Raw genomic sequence first — 12193 nt, 5'->3', positions numbered from 1 at the left:
TCCTTCAACATATGTAGTGGACTGGTAGTCAGTGCCATGGGCTCTTGATCACTAGAGGATGGACAACAATTGGTCAACAATCACCAGAGAGAGGTGAAAGACTACTGAGGGGAGTTGCTCAGTTGATGTTCAATAAATAACGCATTCTTAGTGCCAGCCATGGTGGAAACTACTGAATGATGTAGGCACTGATCACCCTCTCAATCTCATTCTAAGAGAGATAGAGGGGGAAGAAATTCAGAGAGAGTGAATAAGGGCATCTTCTCCACCTAGGGATGGGATAGTAGCAGGAATGGACCTCTCGTTTGAAGCTTGAGAGGCTGACAGTGTTTAGGATGAACACAATCATTTCGAACTGGTCCACAGGTCAAGAGCTGGGAGGTGGGATTAGTATCCGCTTAGTGTGTGGGCTGAAAGGCCTGTCACCAGGCCATATACCTTACCCAGTGAAATGCCATCCTCATCCAGTCCAGCCTGTATGAGACCACAGACTGATGTGGTTAACTCACTGCCCTCACCGACCTTCCATTTCTGGGGGTACTGCTGGTAATGTCCATGGCTGAACAGACAGGCAGCAGTGGGCTGGATGTATCTTTGATCCACTGGGAATGCAATGCAAAGCTCCTGATTGATCAGCAGGTGTGAGGGTTCAGAGACACTGATTTGTAAGGAGGTGTGGGGACTTGGGGGGAGATTCTGATTGTTTGAGTGGTGTGCATGGGTTAAGTGAAACTGATTGATCAGGAAGTGTGCGGGACTAGGGAGACTCTGATTGGAAGGTGTGATGGTTCTCAGTGGTGACTGATTGGTTGGGAGGTGTGAGGGACTCGGGAGACTCTGATTGGAAGGTGTGATGGTTCTCAGTGGTGACTGATTGGTTGGGAGGTGTGAGGGACTCGGGAGACTCTGATTGGAAGGTGTGATGGTTCTCAGTGGTGACTGATTGGTTGGGAGGTGTAAGGGACTCAGGAGACACTGATTGGAAGGTGTGATGGTTCTCAGTGGTGACTGATTGGTTGGGAGGTGTTGGGGATTTGGGGGTAGACTAATGTTGAGTGGTGTGGGGTCTCTCAGTGGAGACAGTGGCCTGAGGAGTTTGATGAAATCACCCTGTTGCCTGCTTCCTAATCCTGCAGGATAGGGTTGGTTTCATTGAATTTCTGTGCCACACAGACAGCTCTGGTGTGAGGGAATTTGTGCTATGTTCTCTGAGAGATGCAGAGGGGGTGGGAAGTTACAGTGTGAGATTTCTCTGTACTGTGATCTTCAGTAGGTCCTGTTCTCTGACCAATCCTTTAGCTCTCTGCACTTATCTTCAGCTTGTGCACCTCTGGAGTTTGGAACTGTACCGACCAGATGTGTCTCGAGGCAGTTTCATGCCCCAATAATCTCATCCACACCTTCCACTCCTGCCTCAAGACCTGTGACTCGCTTGATGCCAACAGAACATGTATGGACCCCTTCGAAGGCTGTGGATGCCCAGGGGACCTCGTGTTGCTGGTAGGACTGTACATGTGTGTACACTGCACGTGTGTAGGTACAGCAGAGATTACATGGGTGTCTGTGTGCATGATTGCTTGTCCATGTGTCTCTGTGGGTACAGTATGTGATTATGTGTACTTATGAACTTGTGCATGTCTGACTGTGTGAGTGTGATCATGCATCCGTATAAGTATCCGTTAAACTGGTTTGTAATTGTCATGTCATGTGCACCAAGGTACAATGAAAAAAAATTGTTTTGCATGCCATCAATGCACATCATTTCATTACTCAGTGAACAAGGCTCAATAACAATGTGCAGAGTAGACAAAATGCAGTTCAGGGAGACAATAAGGTGGAAGATCATTTCAGGGTAGATTGTGAGGTCAGAGGTCCATCCTATTTTAATAATCATTTAACAGCAGAGTAAGCTCTCTTTGACCCTGGAGTTACATGCTTTCAAACTTTCATACAAACATGAGAAAATCTGCAGATGCTGGGAATCCAAGTAACACACACAAAATGCTGGAGGAACTCAGCAGGCTAGGTAGCATCTATGAAAAAGAGTAAACAGTTGACGTTTAGGGCAGAGACCCTTCATCAGGACTGGAAAAGAGGATGAAAAGTTAGAGCAAGAAGGTAGAGGGAGGGGAGGAGGAAGTACAAGGTGGTAGGTGATAGGTGAATCCAGGAGATAGGGAGAGGTGAAGTAAAGAGCTGGGAGGTTGATTGGTGAAAGAGATAACGGGCTGGAGAAGGGGGAATCTGATAGGAGAGGACAGAAGGCCACGGAGAAAAGGGAAAGGGAGAGGAGCACCAGAGGGAGGTGATGGGCAAGGTAAGAAGATAAAGTGAGAGAGGAAAATAAGAATGGGGACGGTGAAGGAGAGGGGGGAGGGGGTCATTACCGGAAGTTTGAGAAATTGTTGTTCATGCTATTAGGTTGGAGGCTGCACAGACAGAATATAAGGCACTGCCCCTCCAAACTGAGTGTGGCCTCATTGTGGCAGCAGAGGAGGCCATGTCTTTGCATCTTTTGTCCAATGAGAGGGGAAGAAGAGAGAATATCCAGGGTGGGGGCTGTTTGATTATGCTGGCTGCTTTACTGAGGCAGCAAGAAGTTGTGTATCTGCATCAGTGCCTGTGAGCATTGGTGTTTGTGTACAGTATGTCTGTATATATGTGTCTGCACTTGTGCATGTGTCAGCACGTGTCTATATGCATACGCGTGTATGAGGGTATGTGTGCTTCTGCATACATGTTTGTGTTTGTATGTGTGGCTGTCTCTGTTTTCCCCTTTGGGTGGAGATGAGTTAGCCTGTGCTCCTGTTGACAGGGTGACCGGTGTGTACCACCATCACACTGCCCATGTCGTCACAACGGCCGCCTGTACCAGAGCAACCAGACCATCCACAAGGACTGCAACACCTGGTGAGTGTCCGCCTGTGCGCAGAGTTATGGTGGTAAACGACAGGGCCCTGGGAAGTGTTATAGGACAGAGGGACCGAGGTGTACAGGTCTATGGTTCCATGAAAGTGGTGACAGAGATAGACATAAGCTGTTCAAGTTGCTGGCAAGAGCACACTTGTGAAGTATTGTGCACAGTTCTGGTCACCCAGTGATAGGAAAGATGTCATTAAGCTGGACAGGGTACAGGAAAGATTTTCAAGGATGTTTCTGGCACTGGAGGGCTTTACTCAAGGGCATACCCTTGATGGCCACTTTATTAGGTACACCTGTACACCTGCTCATAGATGCAAATACCTAATCAGCAGGAACTCAATGCATAAAAGCACGCAGACATAGTCAAGAGGTTCAGTTGCTGTTCAGAGCAAACATCAGAATGGGGAAAAATGTGACCTAAAAGGACTTTGACTGTGGAATGATTGTTGGTGTGAGATGGGGTAGTTTAAGTTTCACACACAACAGACCAGAATTCACAGTGAAAAACAAAACAAAAATCAGTGAACAGCAGTTCTGTGGGCAAAATCACCTTGTTAATGAGAGAGGTCGGGGAGAATAGCCAGACTGGTTCAAGCTGACAGGAAGGCAGTGGTACAGGATGTACTGGCCACTGAGTCTAAGTTTAAGGTGAGAGGGGAAAGATTCAGAAAGGGAGCTGAAGGATAACTTTTCCACACAGAGGGTGGTGGGTGTGTGGAACGAGTTGCAGAGGAGAAAGTAAAGGTGAGTACAACTGCAATGAAGGCAGTTAGATAGGAAAGGTTAGAGGGAGTTATGCCAAAAATAGAGAAATTGGACCAGTTCAGGTAGACAACTTGGTTAGCATGGATGTAGACGTATTGGGCCTCAGGGCTTGTTTCTGTGCTGCGTAACTCTGTGACTAAATGCTTTGAGAGTATCTGCCTCCACCAAGCCCTCAGGCAGTGTGCTCCAGGTTCAAACCTACCCCACCTCCATGGGGTAAGTAATGTTCTTAGATCTTCTCTGTGTCAATTCTCTCCTTAAACTAGAGTCATGGAGAAAAGTTTCTCACTTGAATACCAAAGTCCCTTGGTTCCTGAATACTACTGTCCTGCACTTTCTAAACCTTTAAATCACAGCATTTCAGACATCAGGATTAGGTTCTGCCTGCCAGTTTACCAACTGATCAGTACTGTTCCATATCCTAATACTCATTTCCTTACTGTTTTCATCACCACCAGTTTTCATATCATTGTGTAACACTAGTCCCAGGCTTCCAATCACAATACCATTGTCCCTGCCTCCTGTCACAAAGGTGGTTTTGGGTCCAATTTGTCAAGTTGCCTTGGATTCCATGAGCTGTAACCTTTTCAACCAATCTCCCACGTGGAATCACATCAAGTCTTCATTTCAGCGACTTACTATTTTGTTATATTGTCAAGGATCTTCTTGCTGACTATTCTTGATCAATCTCTGTCTGCTTTTCCAACTGTGGGTCTTTTCTGTCTCTCAATTCCCTATAACCCACTTACAGACCTGTAATTCCCAGTTTATCCCTACAGCTCTTCACATTTGGCAACTGCCAGACACCCAGCAATTCACCTGAGGGAAGATTGAAAATTCTCAGCTTGGCCCTGTAACCTCCTAACTCCCTACTTGCAGCAGCTTGGGATATACCTCTTCAGCATTGAGTGACTATCCATCTTAGTAACCACTAAGGCATCTGGCACCTTTTTAATGGTGATATATTTCTGCCCCTTTTCCTAAAATTTCCAACCATAATGTTTTTGATCTTTATCCACATCCTCTGACTCCGCGCACACATTGCCCCTTTGGTGTCTAATGGGTCCCACTCTTTCCCAGGTTACCCTCTTAGCAAGAATATAAAATGCCTTGGGATTTTCTTTAGTTTCTTTTGCCAGTCTCATTTTGCGATGCCTCTTTGTCTGGATAATTTGTTGTAAGCACCCAGTCCCCCCACTTTGTCTACCCGTGAAGGAGTGTACCAGGGAGTCAGTGCTCCTGCTTTTAGTTCTTTGTGCTCATTATTCCTTGACTTCCAGGGCTGTCTGGACGCACATTCCATATCTTTCACCTTCCAACTACTTGTTGGATTTAAGTTCACTTCTAACTCACTGCTCCTTGTCCACTGTTGCTAGGTCCCGTTTTATGATACTGGAATTGTACTTCCCCCAATTCAGGATCTTAATTTCCAGACCACCATTACCCCTTTCCAGAAGCATGTTTAAATAAACAGGTTTTTAGTCACTGCCTGTGGGTAAACAGTTAGTGTGGATGCATTGGGCTGAAGGGCCTGTAGCTGAACCATACAGCTCTGTCTATCGTGCTTCTGTATTCGCACTCTAACAACGTGCCCAGCTGATATCATTCAGTGCTGATCCTTGGGTTGAACTGCCTCGGCACCGGCCCTCTACCTCCCACTCCCCTTCTCCCTCCTCTGCATTGCCCTGCTGCGTTCCTACACCCCCAACAGATCATCAGCCCCACCTCAACATCCTGCACCTCCCTTCTCCACCCAGCCGGGTCTAGTCCTTGTCCCAGGTGCCACGTTTTAATAGCGATGTTTATTATTGTCACATGTATTGTGATTTGATTTGTTACGAACCCCGTAACTGGGTGTCTTACCAGCAAAGATAGGAGTATCCGTTGAAGTCTGATGATACTATTTTTTTAACAGTATTTATTAGTAAAAATACACAAATAATATCAATGCAAATATACAGATAATATACGTCATCAATACTAAACCTAAAAGCGCGGGTATAATAATAATCAATAAGAAATAAGCTCTATCGTTGTCTAGGGGATAATGAATTGTCCGATGGAAATATAAAGTTCAGTTCAGTTCATACAGGCTGCAGTCGTTGTTGATCACTGTGTTGCATTGTTGGAGAGAGAGAGAGAGAGAATAATTTGCCGACTTTCCTTTTACGATCTTGATCCGTTTCCGTCCTTTAGCTAGACTGTTCCGTGGAGGACTCGTCACCCAGGCAAGGGTGGACACACACACAAGCCCCCACCGGTCTCGTGGCGTCTCTCCTGGTGCGTCTGAGGGGTGTTCCCCAGACCCTACTTTTATCCTCACTCACGGGGTCTCAGATGTCAATCAGGTTGGGATGATGCAATCCCTCAACCAGACCACTCTGGCTGCCCCCTGAGGGCTTCAATGAATAGTACAGTACTCAATACACAATTCCATCTCCAAGAGACAATAGCAGTAATCAGTGGTTCCGTCCTGCTTTTGTTAGAAGGAGACATTCCACTTTTGTGTATTCCTGCATTGTCAATAACAACTGCCTTTTCTGTTATTCTGTGTCTCTCTCTCATTACTGACATGCTGTGTATCTCTCTCATTTCCTGGGTATCAGAACCTAAATAATAGCAAGTTTGTGATTCTCAAAAAAAAGGGGGGGGGGCATTGGCGATTCTGTATCCTTCTGCCCATCAGAGTTGCTCCTCATTTGTAACAGATTAAAAAGCTTGTCTCACCTACTGTTGATGCAGATCAATTCATTACGGTGTACAAGGGGAAACAGTAACAGAGCAGGATGAAGAGTAACAGTGACAGAAAGTGCAGTGGAGGTAGACAACATGATGTGAGGCCAAGAGTCCATTTTATCATACCAGGGAACTAAGTCTTATAACAGCAGAGTAGAAGCTGGTAGTGTGTGCTTTCAGGCTTTTGTATCTTCTGCCATTGGGGAGAGAAGGTTAAATGTCTGGGGTGGTGGGGTCTTTGATCATGCAAGATGCTTTACTGAGGCAACAAGAAGTGTTGACACACTCCATGGAGGGGAGGCTGGTTCCCTTGATATGTTGAACTATGTCCACACCTCTCTGCAGCATCACAGTGATTGTCCCATTCTTGGTTCTGGGAGCTGTCCCCTGTCTCAGGCTGCTGGAGTGGGCCCCATAGCCCTAAAATCTGGTCACAAATCTTGCTGCAGCCTCGGACCCTGGGTACTGATGCCAAGTTGGGCTGCTTCAGAAGTAGGTGGGTCTCTTCCCCGCTAACCCCGGCCTGTGTTTGGTGCAGCGTGTGCAGGGTGCGGAGGTGGTGGTGCACCCGGGAGCCGTGTGCGGGGCTGTGCCTGGCGACGGGAGATCCCCACTACCTCACCTTCGACGGCCGCATGTTCACCTTCCTGGGAGACTGCGAGTATGTGATGGTCCAGGAGCAGAGTGGCCTCTTCACCGTCACAGCCGAGAACGTGCCCTGTGGGACCAGCCGCGTCACCTGCACCAAGTCCGTCGCTGTGGTAATTGGCACCACCGTGGTTCATCTGCTGAGAGGTGAGGGGGTAGGGGGAGGGGTGTCGAGCTGTCAGCAGGGGTTGGGGGTGAGGTTGTGAGGAAGGTGATGAGGTTGTGGGCAGGGGATCAAGGATTTGGGGTGAAGGGTGGAGGGGGTAAAGTAGGTGAGGAGTGTGAGCATGGCAGAGGTGTGGGTGGGAGAGTCGAGGAGAACGGTTCGGGGACAGAAGAGGCTGAGGGGGTCAGGGTCAGGAGGATTTAGAGTGAGCAATGAGGTGGGTGGGGGGTTAAGAGGGCACAGAGCATGGGTGGGAAGTCGGTGGGAGTGAGAAGTATGAGGGATTGGGGCAGTGAGGTGAGGGGCAGAGGATCGAGCATCAGCTGGGTTAAGGGCTGAAGGGGGAGTGAGAAGGGTGAGTAGGTGGGAGGGGTGACAAGGGTGGGGTGTGCTGCATTGTACGGTGTCACTGACAACTCTTTGGATTCCAAAGGGTCGGTGTCCCAGAAGTTGGGAGGTTAAGTCTGGAGGGCCTCAGAGGTCGGGGAAGTTACTGGCGGGTCGGTTTGGATGGCAAAACTTCAAGGAAGAACAGAGGGAGGAAATGTGGAGGGTGAGGGTTGATGGTGAAATGCTGAAGGAGGCTAGGTGGGGTTGGGAGGATTGCATGGAGGGAGGAAAAGAGGGGAGGGGAGGAGGGGGAGAGTTGGGAAAGAGGGAGGAGGAGGGATTAGGAGCAAAGTGGGGAGTAGGGGGAAGGAGAGATGGTGGGGAGTGGGGGAAGGAGGGGGAGGATAAGGAGGGAACGTGGGGAATAGAGGGAAGGTGGGGAGTGGGGGAAGGAGGGAGTGTTGAGAATAGGAGGAAGGAGGTTAGGATCAAAGGGGGGATTGGGAAGGAGGGGAGTGGGGGCAGGAAGGAGGATTAGGAGGGAAGGTGAGGATCAGAGAAAGAGGGGTTATTAGGGGAGTGGGAAGGAGGGAAGGGGAGATTAGGAGGAAAAGTGGGGGATTAGGAGGGAAAATAATGAGAATGGGGAAGGGGTGATTAGGAGGGAAGGGGGTGAGTGAGGGAAGGGGAGATTAGGAGGGAAGGGGGTGAGTGAGGGAAGGTGAATGATTAGGAGGGAAGGTGGTGAGTGAGGGAAGGGGAGATTAGGAGGGAAGGTGGTGAGTGAGGGAAGGGGAGATTAGGAGGGAAGGTGGTGAGTGAGGGAAGGGGAGATTAGGAGAGAAGGTGGTGAGTGAGGGAAGGGGAGATTAGGAGGGAAGGTGGTGAGTGAGGGAAGGGGAGATTAGGAGGGAAGGTGGTGAGTGAGGGAAGGGGAGATTAGGAGGGAAGGTGGTGAGTGAGGGAAGGGGAGATTAGGAAGGAAGGTGGTGAGTGAGGGAAGGGGAGATTAGGAAGGAAGGTGGTGAGTGAGGGAAGGGGGAGATTAGGAGGGAAGGAGGTGAGTGAGGGAAGGGGAGATTAGGAAGGAAGGTGGTGAATGAGGGAAGGGGAGATTAGGAGGGAAGGTGGTGAGTGAGGGAAGGGGAGATTAGGAGAGAAGGTGGTGAGTGAGGGAAGGGGAGATTAGGAAGGAAGGTGGTGAGTGAGGGAAGGGGAGATTAGGAAGGAAGGTGGTGAGTGAGGGAAGGGGGAGATTAGGAGGGAAGGTGGTGAGTGAGGGAAGGGGAGATTAGGAGGGAAGGTGGTGAGTGAGGGAAGGGGGAGATTAGGAGGGAAGGTGGTGAGTGAGGGAAGGGGAGATTAGGAGGGAAGGTGGTGAGTGAGGGAAGGGGAGATTAGGAAGGAAGGTGGTGAGTGAGGGAAGGGGAGATTAGGAAGGAAGGTGGTGAGTGAGGGAAGTGGGAGATTAGGAGGGAAGGAAGTGAGTGAGGGAAGGGGAGATTAGGAGGGAAGGTGGTGAGTGAGGGAAGGGGAGATTAGGAGGGAAGGTGGTGAGTGAGGGAAGGGGAGATTAGGAGGGAAGGTGGTGAGTGAGGGAAGGGGAGATTAGGAAGGAAGGTGGTGAGTGAGGGAAGGGGGAGATTAGGAGGGAAGGGGAGATTAGGAAGGAAGGTGGTGAGTGAGGGAAGGGGAGATTTGGAGGGAAGGTGGTGAGTGAGGGAAGGGGAGATTAGGAGGGAAGGTGGTGAGTGAGGGAAGGGGGAGATTAGGAGGGAAGTTGGTGAGTGAGGGAAGGTGGTGAGTGAGGGAAGGGGAGATTAGGAGGGAAGGTGGTGAGTGAGGGAAGGGGAGATTAGGAGGGAAGGTGGTGAGTGAGGGAAGGGGAGATTAGGAGGGAAGGTGGTGAGTGAGGGAAGGGGAGATTAGGAGGGAAGGTGGTGAGTGAGGGAAGGGGGAGATTAGGAGGGAAGGTGGTGAGTGAGGGAAGGGGAGACTAGGAGGGAAGGTGGTGAGTGAGGGAAGGGGGAGATTAGGAGGGAAGGTGGTGAGTGAGGGAAGGGGAGATTAGGAGGGAAGGTGGTGAGTGAGGGAAGGGGAGATTAGGAGGGAAGGTGGTGAGTGAGGGAAGGGGAGATTAGGAGGGAAGGTGGTGAGTGAGGGAAGGGGAGATTAGGAGGGAAGGGGGTGAGCGAGGGAAGGGGAGTTTAGGAGGGAAGGGGGTGAGCGAGGGAAGGGGAGATTAGGAGGGAAGGTGGTGAGTGAGGGAAGGGGAGATTAGGAGGGAAGGGGGTGAGTGAGGGAAAGGGAGATTAGGAGGGAAGGTGGGGAGGTGAATGAGGGAAGGAGAGCAGCCAGTATAACTGAAGCATTGTGTCATACCATGTGTCATGCCCACAGGGAAGGACGTGACGGTGAATGGTGTTGCAGTGAAAGTTCCCAAACACTACAGTGGCAGTGGCCTCTCTCTGCACCAGGCCGGCCTCTTTGTGGCTGTGGTCTCACACCTGGGACTGGCGGTTCTCTGGGATGGGGGTGAGTACTCAATGGGAGATGAGTTGGGGTGTTCTGATTGTGGGCACTGTTACCACATTGGGACAAGTGTTAGCTGTGTTACTGGTCATCGAGTGGAATTGTTGTGACCACTGAGACCCATTACTCACTTAGTATTCACTTCCAGTGTAATTACCCGAGAAACTTCCAAAGATTCTCCACCCTTAGTCAGCAACCACCACGAGGAAGTGCCCATGTGTGTGGGAGGGAGCGCACGTGTTTGGGGGTGCGAGAGCGCATGCAGTAAAGTGAATGTGCATGTAGACAGACAGACACACACACACACACAACGTGTTCGAGAGAACTTAGAACAGGAACAGGCTCTTCTGCTAATGATGTCTGCCCCAACCACGATGCCAGTCCAAGCCAGACCCAGTATTCCTCCATTCCCTGCCTGTCCATGTGTGTAACAACCTCTTAATTTCTGTCCAATCTGCTTCCATCACCTCCCCCTGCTGTGCCTTCCGGGCACCCACCAGAAAAACATACCTTGATTATTTGCTTTGAACTTTCTCCCTCAGACTTCAAACCCATGTCCTCTAGTACTCTGTTTCCACCTTGGGAAAAAGATTCTGCTGATCACTGCCTCTCATAATTTTATAAACTTCTGCCAGGTCTCCCTCAGGCTCTCCAGAAAAAGCAACCCAAGTTTGTCCAACCTCTCCTTGTAGCTCACACTTTCTAATCCAGACAGCAACCTAGTGAGGGGGTTCTGCACCCTCTCCACATCCTTCCTGTAATGGCTGACCAGAGCTACATGCAATACTCCAAGTGTGGCCTGACCAATGGTTTATATAGCAGCAACATGACTCCTCAGTGTACGGAATGCAAGCATGGCAAAGCAGTCAGAGTGTACACCTGTGTTTGTGTAAGACAGTGTGAGTGGGATTGTTAGGGAGGGAGTAATGTATTAGTGTCTCACTGCAGCATTTTCTCTTCAGGAACACGTGTGTACGTGCGACTGGAGCCTCGGTACCAGGGTCGCGTCAGTGGGCTGTGTGGTAACTTCGATGGGGACACGGAGAACGACTTCATGACGCGGCAGGGAATTGTGGAAGCAACGGCGGTCCGCTTTGGGAATTCATGGCGAGTCAGCCAGACCTGTCCCGAAGTTCAGGGTGAAGATGCCCACCAACCTTGCTCTGTACGTAGTTCCCCTTGCCAGTCACTGTCGCACAGTGATTCCTTCCCGTGTGAGGTCTTAGGGCACGGGAAATGTGTCTACCCAAACCAATCTTCCTGGGTCTGGATGGCTGGATAAACTCAGAAGGATAGAGACTAAATGGAGGACTAGACACTTTGAGTACACCGTATGTTCTCAATGGGACTTCCAAAAGTCTGGGGTCTTTTCCATTCCACCTTGTTTCCTTCCCCATTACAGGGTCTGTTGTGTGACCATGTAATGGGGAAGGAATTATTGCGGTCTATACTGTGTCTCCTCCCACTACAAGGGTCCATCCTGCTTCCCTTCCCCCATTACCAGGGCATATCCTGTCTCCTTTCCCCCCCACCCCCCCAAAACGGGATCTGCCTTCTGACTCTTCCACCGTTACAGGGGCCTGTACTGTTTCACTCTCCCTGTTACTACGGACTGTGATGTGCTTGGTACTTGGGGAAGATGTGCAGGAGAATGATTGTTCCCTTGTGGAATGTCTCACATGTGCCCATGTTAACGTGTCTGTGTGCTGTGTTTTGTAATACACCGTGTGCTGGTCTGGACCAGAGACTGGATCATTGGTGTTTAACACTCTGTCCCCTCAACCCCTCAGGAGAACCCACACCGTGTGATGTGGGCGCGGAAACGCTGCAGCATCCTCAGCCAGTCCCTGTTCCAGCCCTGTCACCCTGAGGTGCCTCACCAGCCCTTCTATCACTGGTGCGTCTTCGATGCCTGCGGGTGAGTGTTCCCAAACAACCCCTGAAAGTGAGCAACCTCAGAGTTGTTGCTGGTGTCAGTGTCAATGACAGTGTAGTTGCTGGTGTTGGTATCAATGACAGTGTTGCTGGTGTTGTCGCTGGTATCAACGGTGTTGCTGATGGCAGTGTCGATAACGTTGTTGCTGGTGTTGGTGT

The 12193-nt window shown here is 50.0% G+C and overlaps 1 protein-coding gene across 1 annotated transcript in view; it reads left to right on the top strand.

Annotated features, from left to right (window-relative positions):
* sspo (SCO-spondin) overlaps positions 1–12193 on the top strand; it is a 288864-nt gene that overhangs the window by 39423 nt on the left and 237248 nt on the right. The window contains exons 16-21 of the mRNA XM_073052198.1: positions 1320–1500; positions 2816–2910; positions 6962–7218; positions 9968–10102; positions 11062–11264; positions 11890–12017. Coding sequence (XP_072908299.1) covers positions 1320–1500; positions 2816–2910; positions 6962–7218; positions 9968–10102; positions 11062–11264; positions 11890–12017 — 999 coding nt within the window. The remainder of the gene's footprint in view (positions 1–1319; positions 1501–2815; positions 2911–6961; positions 7219–9967; positions 10103–11061; positions 11265–11889; positions 12018–12193) is intronic.

This window comes from Hemitrygon akajei, chromosome 1 (genome assembly GCF_048418815.1).
Source record: "Hemitrygon akajei chromosome 1, sHemAka1.3, whole genome shotgun sequence".
Taxonomy (NCBI): domain Eukaryota; kingdom Metazoa; phylum Chordata; class Chondrichthyes; order Myliobatiformes; family Dasyatidae; genus Hemitrygon; species Hemitrygon akajei.
This window is presented reverse-complemented; position numbering and strand designations above follow the sequence as displayed.